The sequence below is a fragment of the Ciona robusta genome, chromosome 12 (assembly GCF_009617815.1).
Source record: "Ciona robusta chromosome 12, ASM961781v2".
NCBI classification, from domain to species: Eukaryota; Metazoa; Chordata; class Ascidiacea; order Phlebobranchia; family Cionidae; genus Ciona; species Ciona robusta.
In genome coordinates this window covers 6,459,166-6,477,277 of record NC_143246.1, presented here as the reverse complement: position 1 = coordinate 6,477,277, position 18,112 = coordinate 6,459,166, and the positions used below count along the sequence as shown (strand labels likewise).

Below are 18,112 nucleotides of genomic sequence, written 5' to 3'. Positions count from 1 at the left end.
TACCAACGTTAACAAAAGTTGTAAAAGTACTTGCTGCAACAAGTGGCGCCAAAGTTGCTAAGCAACTGGTCCAGTGTTTCCAAATTATTTCCAATTAATGTCAATTTTATATGCACTGATAAATTGTGTTGGTTTGAAATATCTGTAGGGATTATTCTTTGAAATACTTTATTATTTTATTGTATCATCATTAACCAATGTATTGAATTGCATCGGCAGTGTTAAAAGTACATTTGCATTTTAACGTTTAGACTGAAAATATATTCCTGTTGTAAATATTTTTTAAAAAATAGCCCAAACTTTAACTCTACAATAAGAAAAAAATAGTCTAAATCGGACTAATCAGGTTTAAAATATCGTACAAAAGATACACGAGGTTTACATATTCTGCGATGTCTGTGTTATTGATAGCGTTGTCATAACAACCGCGAGGGTAACCCCCTAAAATATTGTTATCATTTTGTGAACTTTTTGAATTTAAAACTCAATAATATGGAAGAAGAGGGAAATACGGGAGCTGACAATATTGTGACTGAATTCGCAACTTATGAAGACTTTCTTGATTCACAAATCACATCACTGGATCTGTATTACTTAGAAGTAAGTTACTCTGTTTTCCAAAATGGTTTTGTCCAATAAAATATGGTTCTATACTTCTATATTACTGCTAAAAAGTACACAAAAATACATATTGGTGGTCAGTGTGTACAGCAAGTTTTTAAGTGCACCTTCTGTCCTGTAGCTATTTTCCTATGTTGCAACTACTGGTCTGGTGAGCCTATACATTCTATGTTAAAACATGCCAGAGCAGAAGCCCGAAACTGAAATATGTGTCATTAATATTTTATTGAATCTGTGACTCAGTAGGCCCTTACCTTGTAACCAAAAATACCGGGTTGAATTCTTAATACTGCCAACAGTATGGGTGTGTGTGTGTGTTTTAACAAAACACCTAACAGACACGAACATTGTTCCAGCCTATTTTTTACCAAGATTAATTGTTGTATAAAACAGAAAACCCATGTTATACCAATTGTTGTTGTCCCGCTACTCATAAATAAATAAGATACATTTAAGGATGAAGAGTTGGCTCGTCAACTGGTTGAGCTCGGATACAGAGGAAGTGGTGAAGTCTTGAAGAGAGAAGAGTTTGAGGCGAGGAAGCAAGCAGCTGAAGCTTCCAGATTGTCAAAGAGAAGTCAACAAAAGTAAAATCTGTTTTTTATAAAATTTGTCTTGACTAATTTTTCAAATCAAGGAAAATCCTTAAACAAAGGTTTATCCAAAAGGTTGCAAATATGTGGTAACTTGTAAGCGGGTGTATGAAATGGAACATATATGTTATAACGACTGTCGTTGACCTGCGATGCAACCATGAACAAGTTACATAATTACATTTATTTATTCAAAAGAGCACAGCAACTCATAATTTCTAACAAAACCAGCTGTTTAACGAAAAAGGATCTATGTGGCCACTACGTGCCCAATAAATAGCCAAGCAGTGAGTTAAATAAATAATTCAAAAGTGTTGGTTCCTATCATTATCATCATTAAAACAACATTGGCATCCTAATGTAAAAGCTACTGAGTTTATATCTTTCAATGGGCAGTCAACTATTTTAAACTCAAAATGTTTTGCCTCCAGATGTCAGTATTGAGTAACTAAACATATAATATAAAAAGTATAAACAAAGATTTTTAGATAACTATGAGTGTTGATTAGAAAAATAAATTCAGTATCCACTAATCTGATGTAACACGCTTTTAATTATCGCAAGTTTGCTAAAACGATAAACCTACATGATGTAACTTTTCTTATGATAGCGAAAATAATAGCATCATTTTAGCGCTGGTTGTTTCTCCTTTTGTGATAGGATCATGTTCGTGATTATTTTCGGCAAGCTATTCACACCTATATTGACGAATATGGACCTCGTAAATGACGTGAGCAAAGCAGATAAAGTCCACATGACATCTACTTTTACTGTTACTAATTCGCGCCTTTCCACAGGCTTTAAATAACCTAAAGATAACAAACAGTGACTTTAATGCTTGGTGCGGGAGCTTTTAAATGCGTAAGTCTCAATCTGCATGATCTCACGGCCTGAGATTTGGCATGACAGGATTCGCCAACCCGGTGGTCGTTTCGGCATGAGGTAACATATCACCACAGTGAGGATCAGACAAAGACGACGTAATCCATGTTTCCGTTACCACTCGCTTTGACTAATTGTTGGTGAAACGTTCGCCGTTGTTTCGCCGGCCTGTAAGCGGGCAACAGCTGTTTGTGAGTCGATGCCGAACACAGTTGCTTTAATTGAAACTTCGGTCGCGTCGTACCGGTCGCGCTCAAAGTTTGCGGCTTTGCGGTTCCTTTTTGTTTAAAACCCGCCTGAGAGTCGGCGCGTTTCTTCGTTTGTTGCGCGGCTGCATCATCCGAAGTGAATAAGCGGTCATACGATATCCGTTACTTTCACTTCGCACCTGGCGAGTCGCGAGCACATTACGTCGAAAAGTCGCTAACCATGTTCCCTTTGACGCGCTCCTGTTATCGGAGACGAGCTACTAAGTGCCCAAGGTGCGCTGGCCAATCCGCCATGCATGCCACACCTTTGATCGCTCCCTATAACTTTTGTTGTAAACAATCAAAAACCCGTAAATCTGCTCGCGCCCATCGCCAAAGCGGGCACAAAGCTGTGAAACGCGAGACGAGCAGAAACTTCAATCCCCTTGTTATTTAGACACGATTAGATTTCACTTATGGACGCGCGAGCGAAGCGATAACGTCTATCAGTTTAAACCCATTGTCAGGTTTCCTAACCCAGCGCACCTGTCCTGCATCCCAAACAAGCTCCCAGCTGCCACCCGATTCGCAACGTCTTATCGAGATTATTTTGTTTACCGCTGCCCCGTCACTCTACAGAGTCGCAACGTAAATAACTGAAAGACTTCGCGCCGCTTGAACCACCCCAAGCTTTAAATTAACTTTAAATTAACATACCCTGAGAAGAAATATAAGGTCTGATCTTCACGGCCTCGCTTAACCGCATATGTTTACACCTTTAGTGGAACTTAAGCTTAAATTATTTAGTTCGCGCATTCCATGAGTTTCTGCACTTTGGTGGTATAGAGAGGTGTTATACAGAAGTAATCCGCGGTCTCTACACAAATATCAATGTGAAGCATTTGTTGTGGGTGATCCGCGATGAACAATGCCACAGCGAACGACACTGTCACCTCTCACGAACTCGCTCTTCAATTCTGGAACCAACAGCCGAGTGTATGCGGCTCTACAGTAAAGTCTGTTTACGTGGGAGCGAGCGCGCCCTCTGTCCCTGTTCAGTGGTTGAATGCGGGTGGGCTGGCTAAACAAACTATGCGTGTCGTTCTTCCGTGCATCTGCTGCTCTAGATTTGTCCCGGCTCATGTTGCGACCTGCGCCCCTGCAGGGGTCGGGCAGCCACTCCAGGGTCAAGGCGCACGTGTTTTCAGCACCCGAGCTACGGAGGCAATCTCCTCTCGTCGTGGGTCGTTACGTCTTTTAAGGTTAATTGACGTGCCTTACTAGGTCGTCGAATCAACACGGGCAGTTCTTGGTAACTGGAGATGCACAAAAATGCGCACGGGCCTGAGCGGGTGATTTTTTATTTTGAGATTTGCCGTCATGTTTTGTATACACTCGCTAACTGGATAATGAGATATCGATTGCCTTTCGAGCATTTTCTACTTGGAATTTAAACGCTTTGGTATCGAAGCACATACGCTGGCATGCGTAACTGACAGGTACAAGTTGCTCTTTTGATGTCCGTGGTAACCCCTAACCGTCCTTGCGCCGCTGCTGTTATAAACTGGGACGTCGCTATACCAGCAATAACGCGGTAGGTTTTCGCACGGTCATTTCAAGTCTAGATTGGCGCTCGATAAAACGGCGTATCGGTTTATTGTGAGCTGTGCCAAAGTCGGAAACAAAGAAGAGACTGTTTTGTTTATCTACACCGACCCGGCACACCTGTCGTATGGCAGCTACGAAGGTCAACTAAGTTCCGCAGCTTCACGATACGCAAGCTGCCGTAATAACTCGAGCCAGATCAAGAGAACCTGAGTAATCCAACAATATTCTGATCAGATAACCGTTTCCGATGCGAGGTAAAGCAGTGGTTACGGGAAGTTCCTGTGTCGATGTTTTACGCCAAAAACTCGACATTACCAAAGCCTAAATTTTGCTAATTTCGTGTGACGAAACGAAAAACCGCGCGACGAATTTTGCTCGAGCTGTAATCGCCTCCGTTTCGACACCCTGTGTCGTGGTCCCTCATTCGTAATTACAGGCTGAACAGGTGCGCTAGCTCTCTGCGAGCGTTAGCGTGTTGGGTGACCGCCTATCACAGTCATAATACTTCTATCTCTGCCACAGCAACACTTTTATTCGAGTAGATGCGAAAACCATACAAGTATCGACGTCACTGCAAAGCTAATACGTTATATTTAGCTGTCAACGCTCTTTTCTTAGATTCCAACATCACGAACTAAATATTTTACACGCTTTTACTTCCAACATTATATAATTTGTAATATTAGTTATTGTATGTATTTTTTAAAAATTTTGTGCAGATCTTTACCGAGTCTAGAAGTACATTTTATTAGTAACATTAAAAAATCGTAACATTTTTTACATTTTCCGCAGGACCTTAGCAAGCTCGGGCAAAGAGTTAAAGAATTTGTTTCTGCGTTCGTTGGCGCAACGTGAGGAGGGAAACCGAAGTGGAAAAATGACCGTGAGTGACCTAAGGTCTCGCGTTGCTGCTTTTTAATTAAAACCACGGACACGAAGTAGCCTTGACTTGCCCACTTAATGTCCTGGTTGTTTTTACGCTGACATTAGTCAAATATAAGTTGTTGCTGTCTTTCCCTACCCGTCCGTTCCCTGACACGTGCGACCTGTATTGTCACGTAAACAATAGACAGCCAGGTGGGGATGAATTACAGGTGCCGAGCTAAATTGCGCACAACACTACGGTTAATTACTAAGCCAGCTATCCCAACCCCATATATTACATAAGGCTGTAGTGCTGTTTATACAACACAACCGGTGCGGGGTATGGAAGTAACCAGCGTGAATTCCGATCCGGTTTAATAAACTAAATCGTTTATCATCTGACCGCAACAAGGCTGTGGTATTTCACGCTCTACCGGGAATACTGTCGCTGTACGTGTGATTTAGCAAAGTCTGCAAATAATTCAAAGAAATGCATCCACGGTAGAAAAAGCTCTTGACCAAATAGGGTGCCATCTGACAATGCTAGATTTTAAATGTAAAACAGACTTGAAATTTCAAGAGATTTCGGCACACCTAACACCACTTCCGACGCAGGGGGTCATTAGGGTAAGCGGGTACAGGCCTGCAGGGTCAAAGGTTAAGGGTTACGGTCAAGGGTTAAATATTGCCAAGAGCCCACGGGCTGTTCCACTTCAAAATTGCTTCTTTTATTGGGTTCCAAATAAGTTGGTGAAGAATTTTTAACAAAATTAATAATTTTCATTCACAGTCAATCATTTTCATTCGCGACAAAAACTCGCGAAACCAAGAGATTTCTGGCTACATTGATTTTGCCCACCGCTTAAAGACCGAGGATTTTGAACCATATTTCGCCGGGAAAAAACGTCTACTGCCCCGGCCCTCTGATCTCAGGTGTCGTAATCAATTTTTTTTAAACATTCAATTCAATTTCTCACGTAAGTTTGTATACAACGCTCTGCCAGTTTTAGTTTACCAAATATTGCAATTAATGTAAAGAAAATTACCCAACCTGTCGTATCGTATAATCAGCTTTGCAAGTAGCCTATTTAAGATTCAGTTCATTTATACCAATACACTTCTTTATTTCACCCAATCTTTGTTTAGCTTTTACAACTGGGAAACACAGACTTCCACTTCGAATCCCACCCCCAACTATCAAGTCATCGCTGAAAATGCATCTGGATTGCTTTTCAAAAACAAACGGGATCGAAAAATTCTCAACGTCGACCCAAAGGTAATATCGTTCAATTTTCACGCCATCTAAAACTTTGTTACAAGTTTTTATTGTGTATTTAGGTGGTGGAGATGATCTATATGTGCATTATCTCCGTTGTATTTAAAGATTATAACTTTATAAAGGGCATTTACTATTCTTATGTTTACCTGCCTGTAAGTCATTTTCACTAAACTAATATGAATATCCAAAGCGTTTTTTGTATATATTTGGATGCATGCACTATTCATATTTACCAATACATAGTGTAATTATAGATTGTTTTACAGGCAGCAACCCCGGGTGACAATTCTACCCGTACACCGATCGACACAGACCAATACATACAAGTGGTTATATACGATCACATTACTCGCAGGAAAACATGAAGAACGGTCGCATTTCTACAGCTTTCTCCACGTTTAAAGTACTTAAATGTTATTTTACCGTTTTGTATTTATCTTGTACAGAAATACACTTATTTAACGTGCATATGTGCATAACTTTACGGATGTGGTTCGAAATCTGAGACGCATTTTGACGTAGTCATTACGAAAAAGGTTTCTTTAGAAGGGAATGCACTTTCAAAGGCGTTTCCCCAGTAGCCGACGGCGCGTTTCGGGGTTAGCGAGTTGTTTTGAAACTCTACCCTGGCTACTGTACAGAAGCTGATTAAGCCCGACCCCTTTGCTGGATTACGTGGTAATGCTTCCGACCTCGCATATTTGCAGCACGTAGCCTGGTGATTCGGGTTACTCGTGGTATTCAAGCTTTTCGTTGTTTGTGTCGAAGTTCGGCGCTTGGTTTATGAAGGTAAATAACCCATCGGAATTCTCAGAGTTCAAAAAAAGCCGCCGGAAGACGATTTGTGGGCAAACAACAGCTGCACGTCAAATTTAAGCCGCTGTTGGTAGCGGGAGTGTATACTGTGTATATATATCGTGTTTTTTTAACCGGAAAAGGTTATAGCGTTTGGGAATTTAGGTAATCAATCCAATAACCGAAGATGCGATTAACCAACGGCTGGTTTAATAAACCGGGAAATGAAATTCCAATACCCGGTGCTTTTGTCCACAGTGCGCGCGTGCTTCTGATATTATGCAGCTGGCTTCGTTACGTGCACAGGTGTGCCGCTTCGTCACGGCTCGGCCGAGTACAGATTGGCAATGCCTTCGTATCATTCGCCAGCATATCCCAACCAGCGACGTATTTGGGAAATATATCCGCGCAATTAGACCGGGGTGCCGTCCCAAACTGCCATCGCCGCAGCTGAGCCAACCTGGATACCTATTCCGCTCGACGTTGGTCGTCGAAATTTGACAAAGCTTCGTACGCACGATGGAGGTAATATATGGCCTGTTGAACCTTTTGCTGTGAAGGACATTAACAACAGTCTGTTTCTGCTCAACCAGCAAAAACAAGTCCTTTCGGCAACGACCGGGGATGGCTTTACGGATGTTTTGTCTTATATACTTGACATGGTATAGCTAAACCATGATGATGTAACGACCACCCAACAAGTTAAGTCTGTAAAACTATCCGTTCCCAGCGGAGAAACGAAGTTTTCTCTCTGGCATTTCGAATTCGCAGCAGTCGAGTTTCATCCCGTAATTTGTAGCTGTAATTTTCAATAATCGAGTAAGATAAAACGTAAAGAGCTGTTACGCCAATCACGCGCCGTTAGTACGCAGGTGTGCGACTCGAAATTAAGTGACCACTGGTCGCTATAAAAACAACTAGCGAACGTATTGGGATTATATTTAACCGGGCCTTTGAGATTACGATTACGCGGCATCGGGAAAATTATTATGACAGGTGCGCGAATTTTGTGCGGTGGGAATTTGCGCCACTGCAAATGACGCAGCGTCAAAACAATTTCATATCGGGTGTGTATTGTGTGATCGGCGGGCTTTGAAGGTCCTGGGTGCGGTCGGCCTTCTGTTTCGAGGTCGTTTCATCTCAGCACTGCACCGGTCAATCCATCACCACCGATGCGTGTTTGCCGTTCCGATTATATTTTCACACTTGCAAATCGCGGCTTCAAGCAGCAGGCGACGAAATGTTGTATTCGCGTGCCAACTGCCGAAGCGCGAAACAAAATGTTTCGCAAACCAGTGGAGCCGTTGTTGCCCCACCAAGCAAAAATTTATGACTCACTCGTGTTTGTAGAATCCCATGTTTTGATTGATAGCTAAATTTATGGAAGCTGATTTTCATATTTATTACACGCTTGTATTCTTTTAATGTGCTCAATTGTATAAAGAATAATCTTCTTATAAATTTTGCGGGTTGCCATGCATTAAAATGGCGAATTAATGTTAGTAACAGACGATTCTCTTTAGTCGATCATGCGTAAGTTTCAGGTCGACTACCCGCATAGTTAACTACAAGCAGGTGCATGTTGCTATGTTGCCACAACATGAGCTCTCGCTTCTCTTTGTCCCAGCATGCTGGCAAAAGCTATAATTTAAATTCTTGGCATCATTTTAAATGTGCTGGCGAACTAGGGAAAATGTGTGCAGCCAATTTTGCCGTGTATTCCTGTATTCGGAGACTCGTAAAAGCGGGAGTATCGATACCGGGCACACAGAACGATGTGTAGTAAAAACAAACCGTCAATATCCAGCGGAAAAGTCGGCTTTAATTATTTATGGATCATGTTGAAGCGATCTCGGACCTTCGGTTATGTACGGTGCAGGACAACGCGGCGTGTTCCTTAGTGTTTGCCCAGCTGCGCATAATCGGCGAAGCCAAACAGGTCGTCAGGTGCCTCAAACAGTGAGCTGACGCGGGCAAGAGAACGGGTTGAAGTAATCATCCGTAGCAGCTCCGGGGATGCGAGATTTGGAAATCATTAATTAAAAGAACGCCCGATCAGTTTCCGTTATTTGTTTCCTGTATTTACAAAAGCAGCTACCACATAGTTTAAATGCGCTCGACATGAAGCAGCGTGTAGATATTCGTCGTCACAGAGGCGGCATTATGCGGAGTCGTTGCCGCACCGTGACAAGCTCTTATACGACAGGTCGATTCCGCTATCGCTTTCTCGTCGTTTAAGGATTTTCTTTTCTTAAAAATCAAAGTTGTTCGACATGAAATGACAGCAGAGATTGAAACGTGGTATGGTCGAGCCTAAAAGGCATTTCCGAAAGCGATTGCCGTCGAAATAATGACAGGGGCTAATATAGCGGTAAGCCCAACAACCTAACCGTGTATCTGGCTTGCGTAAAATAATGAGCCTTTTTTCAAAGCATCACAGCAACCACTATAGCAGTGTAACGCTGCCTTGAAAGACTCCGATGCACGGTTTTGATAATCACACCAAGGGTAAATAAGCGAACGCGATAAAATCCTGTTGACTCCGCAGGCTGCTGATGTCGAGGTAGCACCTGTTGTTGACCCTCCCAGACTCGTCAGGCATTATCACCGGCACTGTGTACCGATTGAGCAATTAAGCTTGCAAATAACGAGCAATTAGGCCACTTGTGTGCCAGTTATCTTTCTTCTGAAGGCGGATCAAAGAGCAGGCAGGTTATATCATCGGAACTTCAATGTTTGAACGACAGCGTTTGGTGTGAGAGCATTTTAACCCGTTGACCTTGTTATCAGAAATGGTAAATTTATAAAGAGGAATTCCGTTGTATTGTATGCACAGTTGTTTTAAATTGACTTAAAAAATAATTCATTACCGCCGGATATTAAGATTAAATTTCGATATACTTGCCCGAGATAACGTAGTAAGATACTGATGTAAGATATATACGCGCTGTTATATAGTGTATTAGGTTACCAATGTTCTGACCCAGAGATAAAGCATATTAGGAGGAATTTATAACATTTTGTTTAAGCTTTTACGCCGCGTAACAGTTAGTTACTAAAAATACGTTTTTAGCAATAAAATGTAGATTATTATTTCGAACTAAAAACTTTTTTAACGAGACGTTGAGTGAGTATATCTGTTTTACTTTGTTACAACAGTCACGCGTATTGGACATTGCAAATTTAAAAACGATCTCGTTATTCAACAGAGTTGGTGCTGCGTGACGAGCATGTTAAATATGCATGCAGTTGATCATATTAGATAACGGAGTCAGAGATGTGCAAACTGCAGCTGAGAAACCATGCCATGTAAACGCTGTGTGATTACTGAATGACTGCGGGCCACAGCTCACACCATTCAAGGTTTTAATAATCAACTATTACCCCGGACGTTATAATCTACTTAATAACTACACAGACATATGTGTTTATTGGCAAACAGATGTATTTAAACAGTAGAAATGCAAACCTAGTTAACAAAACCATGAATGGCCTCTTTGTGTGAATCGGTAGGAATATTAATGTTGTTTTGTTTTTAATTATGGGTGACTGATGCGCCAATGTTCATATGATACTGACTTGTTTTCATAACAAACCAGCAGCTGTTTTGTAGTTCACGGTAAAACTGTTAGACTTATGGTTATTGATTTTGTTTGCTTGTTACAACTGAATCCATTTTGTGGTTTAGACGTCATGTACAAATTGTAACTCAATCAGAATGGGCGGTCGAGTTTAGAGCGACTTGCTATTGCGCTGTCTTGGACGAATCGCTTTTTTCTTTTCCACGACGATTGATAGCGCCCGTCTTGAGGTTTTTCGCTTTCAGTTGGGCAAGAGCTCGTCAAAGTAAAGTGCTGGTGCATTTGTAGTTGCAACTATGATGCATTGGAATTTTAAACTGAATTTCTGTTTCTAGATTACTAGAATTTATTAGCGTAAAATATATTGTGTTATAATGAGACTCAGTAAAACCTTAAGAATTGTCCTCGTACTGGTTGTTTGGAGTGTATTGATGTACACCAGCAGTGCACGGAAGAACAGGCAACGAAACACCGAAGGCAGACGAACCGATGTCGTCCCCAGGCCCAGAAGAAACCGTGTCGAAATAAGCGACACAAGAAATAACACAAACGCTGCCAATAACGCAAGCGCTGAAGAGACTGCACTTCCAACAACAACGGATGCTCGTAAAAGAAAACGAAAGAATAAACGGCAAAGAAAGCGAAAGCAGCGCAACCGTCGCAAGGGAAAGAAACTGCGCAAGTTTGCTGAGGAAACAGCGTCCACAGATTTGTTCTCCGATGAAGTACAAAAGGAATTATTACGGAACACCGTCAGCGAAATGTTCGGCTTCGATCATATGACATCACCGAGGCCCGGACAGACTCGGTCCAGCGTCCCAGAGACCCGAGTTACTGACATCGAGCTCGAGCAAGGCCTTCCCCACCCACCAGATTTCATGCTACAACTTTATAAGACTTTCTCCGCCGACAGAGATCCTGTAACGCTACCTTCTCGCACACAAGGGAACACTGTCCGTAGCTTCTTCTCTGTAGCAGGTTAGTGGAGCAACATTTTTTGGCAGCCTCTTATACTCCTATGTCCAGCAAATTTGTAGATTTTTGTCCCAACGATATTTTGCGGCTCTCGGGCTTTTAAAGTCGATATAAAGTTAATTCCCTGTCGAGAATACGCTTCCCTTGGGCATATAGTAACATGACCGCATGTAGGAGAGAAATTAAGCGAACTTCGTGGGTGTTTTAACCCAGATTCGCAGCTTTGCAAATTGCCCACAAAATCCCGATTAATCTACACTTGTGGCTTTAGAGGTGTTGAGCTTTGGTTTTTAAACGTAAACACCTTCCTATTACGAATGATGCATTTCAACAACGAATGTCAAAGCGCCCCTACGCCTTGAGTTCGTACGAGTTGAAATTAAATATTAAGCGATCGCAATACGCTTGGAATTCGGCGCGGCAAGAATGCACTTAACAAGTTTCGTATAAGCTGTTGACTCAAAATAAAAGTGCTCAAACCAAGCGGAAAAATGAAGTCGCGACCCATCAGTATGCGTGCGGCAATATTGGACCCCAGCGCCAATTTGGGCCGCGTTAGTTGGACGCTTTAGAGCTCAAATGCTTTTGACCTTCGAACGACACTTGGGTTTGGGTGCCGGCGTTGACGGACAGGCGATGTTTTTTTGGCTTTGAATCCCCCAGCGAGCATTTAGCGGAATTGCGTCATGGGCGCTTATAATGGCATAGACGTATGTTAGCAACCTGTTAATGTGATTCGCGCCGTTTGAAGTACATGTCAGCCAAATAAACAGCGCGCGAATAAACTTGTAGCTTCTAATTAAATTAAAGCTTAATTGACCACGATGCTGGTTGCAACCAGACAAGTCCTAAGTCAATACGTCGCGTTTTGACGTTGTTGCCTACATATATCGATGGCAAGACGTGTTTATCGCATTAATGATGTGTATATTGTAGCAGGTGGTTTGTCGCATCTAAAAGACGCAAACGATTTAACAGACTCAATCCATCGTCAAAGCGAATTAGTCAATTAGCAAATTACGTATTTTGATCACGCATATTCTGTTATGTATTTCTGTCTTAAGCGAAACTATTAAATACATTGGTATAACCACAAATCTTTGCCTGTTTAACAATTTTAAATGACAAAACTCTTGATTCAGCAACCATTCCATTATTACAATAGTTTTAGTTAAGTGTTATCAAAATATTAACAAAGAAAAACGTTTTGACTTCTTTGGCCTTTCAAAAATGGTAAATATTTTGAGTTCAGCCACTAGCAATGCGTTATAATAAACTCGCAATTTCTGCGTCACGTTTCCAAATGGAGTAGATTAAGACGCGCAGAGAAAACATCGTTAAGACCCCTAACCGCTGTTTAAACTGCACACGAACGGTTATCTTGTCAGGTTTTCCTCGCCCGCGATCCCGACCGCCCGAATTTCAGCGGCAAAGGCGCATAATCACCACTTCTAGCTTCGCACAATGGCGCTCGAGTGGAAAATTATAGGGTTGGCTTTAAGAACAACGGCGAAAACCAAAACGGAACTACGCCGGATCAAAAGTGGTGTGGCCACCTGTGCCCAACTAAGCAAGTGAAACTATACTCGCTCACACAGGCGCGCTTTTTGTTCGAGCACAACTCATCTCTCGTAGAAGCCAGAAATGCTCGCCCGACCACGTTTAACCGCGGCGGCCTCACCGCAAAGGGTCTTAGCCCTGACCCGTGATCTTAGCCGATCAACAAACTTACTATTTACGGTTTAAAATGAGGCATAAGAATTACAATTAACACTTTCAGGTGATACGCTCTCTCGGCCCCGGGATAAAGGGAAACCTATTCTAATCGTACCCGCTACGTCAACCGGGAGCAACACAGCCGAAACTGACTTAACAGCACGTTCTTTGAGGGTCTTTGCTTTTAACATAACTTCAATTCCTGACACGGAATCGGTTGTAAAGGCAGAACTACGAATCGACTGTTCGACAAACGACGAGGAAAGGGCGGGTAACGGTCACAACGCTTCACGCAGAGAATGGCAGGTGGTGTTGGGGAGTTATCGCCAACATTCGGGGCAAAACGGCCACAACGAAACACTGAACGTAAGTAACATAATTCTGATATAGTTTTAACGTACATAACTAATTTAAATGGAATAATAAAAAGTATATGTCTTTGTGGAAATTGTGTATTTTCGTCCATCAGTAATACTTGTTTCGCTTTTGTAAAAAACGTCCTTTTTCTCAGTTTTTCCAGCGAGTCGGCAATTTGGTGCGATTGTCGCAGACGAGCGCCACCGCGTGGACGGGTGAACACATTTTCGATATTATCAGGCGAGCAAGAAGAGATGGCCATCTTATAATTGTTCAGTTTGAGGATGAATTACAAAGACATAGGCGCAACGCTGCAGGTCCACTGCCAGATAACCATTCCTCCCGTGAATCGGTTTCCACTCCGGTTTTGCCCGACAGCTTTACTGTCTTAGATTCAGAAAGATCGAAGCGAAATACAGGCCGGAATCGACACGGAGGACAGCAGAACAGACCTGGTGACGTTTTTGACAGCCTGGCAGCCGTATCTGCTTCTCCTCTGTTGATCGTTTACACCAACGATTCCAAAACTGTCTTAACGAAATCTAGCGGCTCACTTTCGGAGAGAATTTTGCTGAGCAGTCTGGGGAATATCACCGCGTCTTTAGCAGCTCGCAACACAAGGGTAGGTAGTACTGTACAGAAAAATAGCTGCAATAATTTCCATATATTTTTAATTAAGTATTTAAAATCTGTAACCGTTTCCGGACACAAGATGTATGAAATAAAATACCATTGTTATAACGACTGTCGATGCCACGCAATGGTAAATAAGTTAAATTCATGTCCTCAACTAGGTTTTCTCACTTTAACAATATTTATATTCCAGGTTCGTAGATCTGCTGGTACTCGAAGGGGCAACGCTGCTCGTAACGGCAGTAACTCCCTTCCTGGGGAAGATACTCCTGAGAATGAACAACGATCCATTATTCCGGTTAACCTTCCGCAATCCGTGGATAACGACCAAACAGAACTGCACGACAACGGTCTCGTTGATAGGGCAGTCATCCAATCCCTGACGGACCAAAAAACCGCCCGCAAAAAGAAACGAAGGCGTAAACCTTGTCGTAAGCGAGGACGACGAGCGAAGAGGAAATGTAAGAAGGCGTCGTCAACCGCACCTGAAGCGGACCTCAACGGATCTCAACAAACGTGTTCTCGCAAATCGCTAACTGTTGATTTTGCGGACATTGGTTGGTCGCAATGGATAATATCTCCAACACGATTTGACGCTTACTATTGCTCTGGTTTGTGCAGATTCAAAAATATTAAGGTAATCATGTTGTCTCACTATATATCTGTACATTTATAAAAATCCGAAATTAAAAATGTAACGCATCACATCAGTTAAAATCTTTTTCTGAATTTAAATTTGATAGAAAGTAACAATACAGTTTAATAAACATGTACGTTTTTGATTTGCAGAACGCACAGTTTTCGAACCACGCCATTATTCAAGCGGTCATCAAAGCTTTTAACGTCCGTCCGAAGATACCTGCCCCGTGTTGCGTGCCGGATGAAATGACGACACTTAACGTATTATTCTTCGACAAGGACGATAACGTTGTATTGAAAGCATATCCTGATATGCAAGTTAAAACTTGTGGCTGTCGATGATCGTGACCAACCACGCCACAGTTGGGCACGAAATCAACAAACCGCACCGGCCCCTCAGCGGACACCTCACGGTCGGTCACGGGCGAAAATAGCGGAGCAGCTATGGGTGTGATTACTCCCTCGCTCCGACAGACAGAAACAGTTTCACCGAACGCTGTAGCATGATAACGTTTCTTGTTTCTTTTCGTTATAAATTAATTCTGTGCGCAAATCACTTCGTTTTCGTTCTCTTTTTATTGTATGCGCTTAACCTCGCACAGCAACGGTATATTTTCATACCTGCTGCTGTTTTCACGTGTTATGTTCCGAAATATTAGCATGCAAACTTACTATGTATTCTTGTTTATGAATAAGTAGCAGAAAATTCCGGCTCATAGTAAAGATAGGTCTCATTACGACACACGCAATCGCAGTATGGTTGCCTAATGTTTATAAAGAATAGAACTATCGCTATTGCAGTTTTACTGACTACTGTCTGTGCCTTACCTGCCTAGCGTCGATCCCTTTCTGGTATTAATCTTTGACTACGAATGCATCATAAGATACTGTTGTTGCTCACTTGCCAACTGTATAGTATGCTGGGTAACAAAAGATTTCAAATTTTCAGAACGCAAGGTTGTAATGAAGTTGCAAACACAGATAGAAGCAATCCAGTTGCTACGGCCAAAACTGAATTTTTAGAGTTACAGATTTCCTTCTCACGGTACGAGCAATTGACCGTGATTGAAAAAATTTCCACCATTTTATCCGATGTGAGTACTGGTACATGTAAACACATCCAGCAAGCTGTGCAAACTATGATGTTTTAAAACTTCCGAAGGTATGTTTGCTCTGTGTCGATCTCTTGATTTAATGATTTACTGCTTTCAATTTAATTCCCACCTTATTTACTCTTCCACAATCACAACAGCTGGCTCATGGCAAAGTTTCTAGATGTATTTATAGATTGCATCCTCGTTATTGAGTTTAAATACATGCATCTTGATGTGGCACTTCAAAAATGCTGAAAGCAGCCTTTCTGAATAAGCCTTCAGAAAAAGTACCTTTGATGTGACAACAGTGTTGCATAGCAATGTAATTTCTATTACATTGAATCGCCTTTTAATCACTGCAAAAAATGTAACTTTGGTTGGTGTTTTAACTTTATCCAGAAAGATTTGTGCACCAAAAAAAACAACCCCCAAGTTACATTAGAGGTAACTCGTCATGAGGTGTATAAAACAGAACACTCGTGTTATAACGACTGCTGCTTTATGGCAACGCAAGGATAAAGCAAGTTACATGCATTCATTTATAAATCCATAGTTTTGTTTTAGCTAATATATGTTTTGGAAGAAGATTTACAACCAGATGCTGCAGGATTGCACTCTTGCCCTGAGCCTATGCAATGATCCATTATATCATAAAATCCAGTGCTGTAGCAAAGTTTTCTCTAGCCCAGAGTTTACAAGTTTTTAGCTCGATGCTGCCACCTTTGTGCGCAATATGATAACACATTTGTTCCGTAATACAAATAAAATTAATAAGATATAATTTACCTATATCAGTGGGAAGCATCCTGTAGAAAGTTCCAACACAAAATTTTCTGATTAACTCATCTTCATATGTGAATTGATAAGAACCTTGTTCTCCTCTTAAATTACCTGAGGAAAGAGATACACATACATACACTCAATGATAATTGCTTCAATACAGTACAAATTTTTAGCCATATGTGTTGTCTAAATTATAAGCCATACAGCAAAAAATAAAACAACAACAAAAATAAAAAAAAACAGAAAAGGTAAACAAGTTGGAGCTCGTAAGCATGCATGAGGTGTATACAATAGGGCACTTATAAATTACCTCATAATGAATTGGGTTGTATTTATTTTAAACCAATTAAGGTGTAATCGGAAAAAAGTGGGCGTGAAGGTGCAATGTAGGCACGATACAAGTAGTTAACTGATTATCGCTTGTGAAACCAGTCAACCAACTGTACATATTTTTTAGCAATACATTAATACATACCAGTGTGTACTGACAGCCAACCCTTCTTAACTCCAATCAAGTTTGGTTTGAATGCCTGATCATACGTTAATGGTTTGTTCAACATTTTTGAAACTTTATGTCGTCCTGCTGTTGCCTGTTAAAACATAGTGTCTTGAACAAATGACCAATGATATTTATTAAATCGGGTTGTTCTATTTAATACACAAAGTAGGTACATAAAATAAGATAAGTTCAAGATAACATATAGATATTACCAATTCTAAAATGTAAAATTTAGGTTTACCTTATTACAAGCGGGTGATGCATGAAATTGGCAAACTGGTTGATGTTGAAATCGTGGAACAAGAGCCTAAAGAAATATAAAATGGTTAGTTATTTAGTTATTAGTTAATAATGAAAAAATAGAGAAAAAAAATAACCACCCACAAAGTAACATGAATGGTAACTTGTAAGCTGACACGAGGTGTACAACCACCTGTGTTATAACGACTGTTGTTTTTCCGCCACGCAAGGATAAAGTAAGTTACATTTATTCATTCATTCATAGTTGAATATGATTGCTCCAACCCAGTGATTTCTTATTGGTTGACTAAATTGTCAACCATTACAAAAATAGGAAACAACATAACAAAAAAAAACACCCACAAAGTTAGAGATAACTCGTGATCGTGTACAAAAGGTGTATGAATCGCAAAATACATAAGTTACATTCATTTGGAATATATGTTTAAAATACCAAAAGTGTTTCACATAGGATACGCCATTTATTATGAATATTCAAAACAAACTTACCCGCAATGAGTTGATATTTCGAATCATGTTGCAGTGTAGGCCATTCACAGTAATGTAAAATGGCAATTGGTTACCAAAAAAACTAAACATACACGGAAAATATACTTGCTCTACAACATTTATTACAAAAACCTAAAAATACAAAATTTGGGGGGACTTCCCTAAGTCGCACTTTAGGTAATAGGGGATTGAAATAAAAATATCAACACGGTTTGGTGTATGCGTAGTTTTAGAAAGTACCTTAAACTGTCTTAA

The 18,112-nt window shown here is 41.0% G+C and overlaps 3 protein-coding genes across 3 annotated transcripts; 2 read left to right on the top strand and 1 right to left on the bottom strand.

Moving 5' to 3' along the window:
- The first annotated feature begins 391 nt into the window (after window positions 1-391).
- LOC149727262 (cilia- and flagella-associated protein 299-like) lies at window positions 392-6,501 on the top strand. Its single transcript, XM_089890106.1, has 6 exons — window positions 392-600; window positions 1,078-1,208; window positions 4,685-4,775; window positions 5,547-5,689; window positions 5,903-6,032; window positions 6,302-6,501. Exons 1-6 carry the CDS (start codon window positions 493-495, stop codon window positions 6,398-6,400), a joined length of 702 nt encoding a protein of 233 aa, XP_089746232.1. The 5' UTR covers window positions 392-492; the 3' UTR covers window positions 6,401-6,501.
- A 4,163-nt stretch (window positions 6,502-10,664) lies between these two features.
- Window positions 10,665-15,402, top strand: LOC149727261 (uncharacterized). The gene is made up of 5 exons (XM_089890089.1): window positions 10,665-11,389; window positions 13,167-13,468; window positions 13,614-14,081; window positions 14,286-14,729; window positions 14,882-15,402. Exons 1-5 carry the CDS (start codon window positions 10,786-10,788, stop codon window positions 15,071-15,073), a joined length of 2,010 nt encoding a protein of 669 aa, XP_089746215.1. The 5' UTR covers window positions 10,665-10,785; the 3' UTR covers window positions 15,074-15,402.
- A 271-nt stretch (window positions 15,403-15,673) lies between these two features.
- Window positions 15,674-18,048, bottom strand: LOC149727260 (small ribosomal subunit protein uS3m-like). Its single transcript, XM_089890108.1, has 5 exons — window positions 17,858-18,048; window positions 17,349-17,414; window positions 17,084-17,198; window positions 16,612-16,716; window positions 15,674-16,181 (listed from the first exon to the last, which is right to left on the bottom strand). Exons 1-5 carry the CDS (start codon window positions 17,945-17,947, stop codon window positions 16,003-16,005), a joined length of 555 nt encoding a protein of 184 aa, XP_089746234.1. The 5' UTR covers window positions 17,948-18,048; the 3' UTR covers window positions 15,674-16,002.
- Between the last annotated feature and the right edge of the window lie 64 nt (window positions 18,049-18,112).

Coding starts and splice junctions, on each gene's coding strand:
- LOC149727261 (XM_089890089.1), top strand. CDS start 10,786: ATGAGACTCAGTAAAACCTTAAGAATTGTCCTCGTACTGGTTGTTTGG. Junction 11,390..13,166: donor TAGCTTCTTCTCTGTAGCAG/GTTAGTGGAGCA, acceptor TAACACTTTCAG/GTGATACGCTCTCTCGGCCC. Junction 13,469..13,613: donor GCCACAACGAAACACTGAAC/GTAAGTAACATA, acceptor CCTTTTTCTCAG/TTTTTCCAGCGAGTCGGCAA.
- LOC149727262 (XM_089890106.1), top strand. CDS start 493: ATGGAAGAAGAGGGAAATACGGGAGCTGACAATATTGTGACTGAATTC. Junction 4,776..5,546: donor ACCGAAGTGGAAAAATGACC/GTGAGTGACCTA, acceptor TTTCATTCACAG/TCAATCATTTTCATTCGCGA. Junction 6,033..6,301: donor TTCTCAACGTCGACCCAAAG/GTAATATCGTTC, acceptor ATTGTTTTACAG/GCAGCAACCCCGGGTGACAA.
- LOC149727260 (XM_089890108.1), bottom strand. CDS start 17,947: ATGTTTAGTTTTTTTGGTAACCAATTGCCATTTTACATTACTGTGAAT. Junction 17,199..17,348: donor CATCACCCGCTTGTAATAAG/GTAAACCTAAAT, acceptor ATGTTTTAACAG/GCAACAGCAGGACGACATAA. Junction 16,717..17,083: donor TTGGCTGTCAGTACACACTG/GTATGTATTAAT, acceptor CTCTTTCCTCAG/GTAATTTAAGAGGAGAACAA.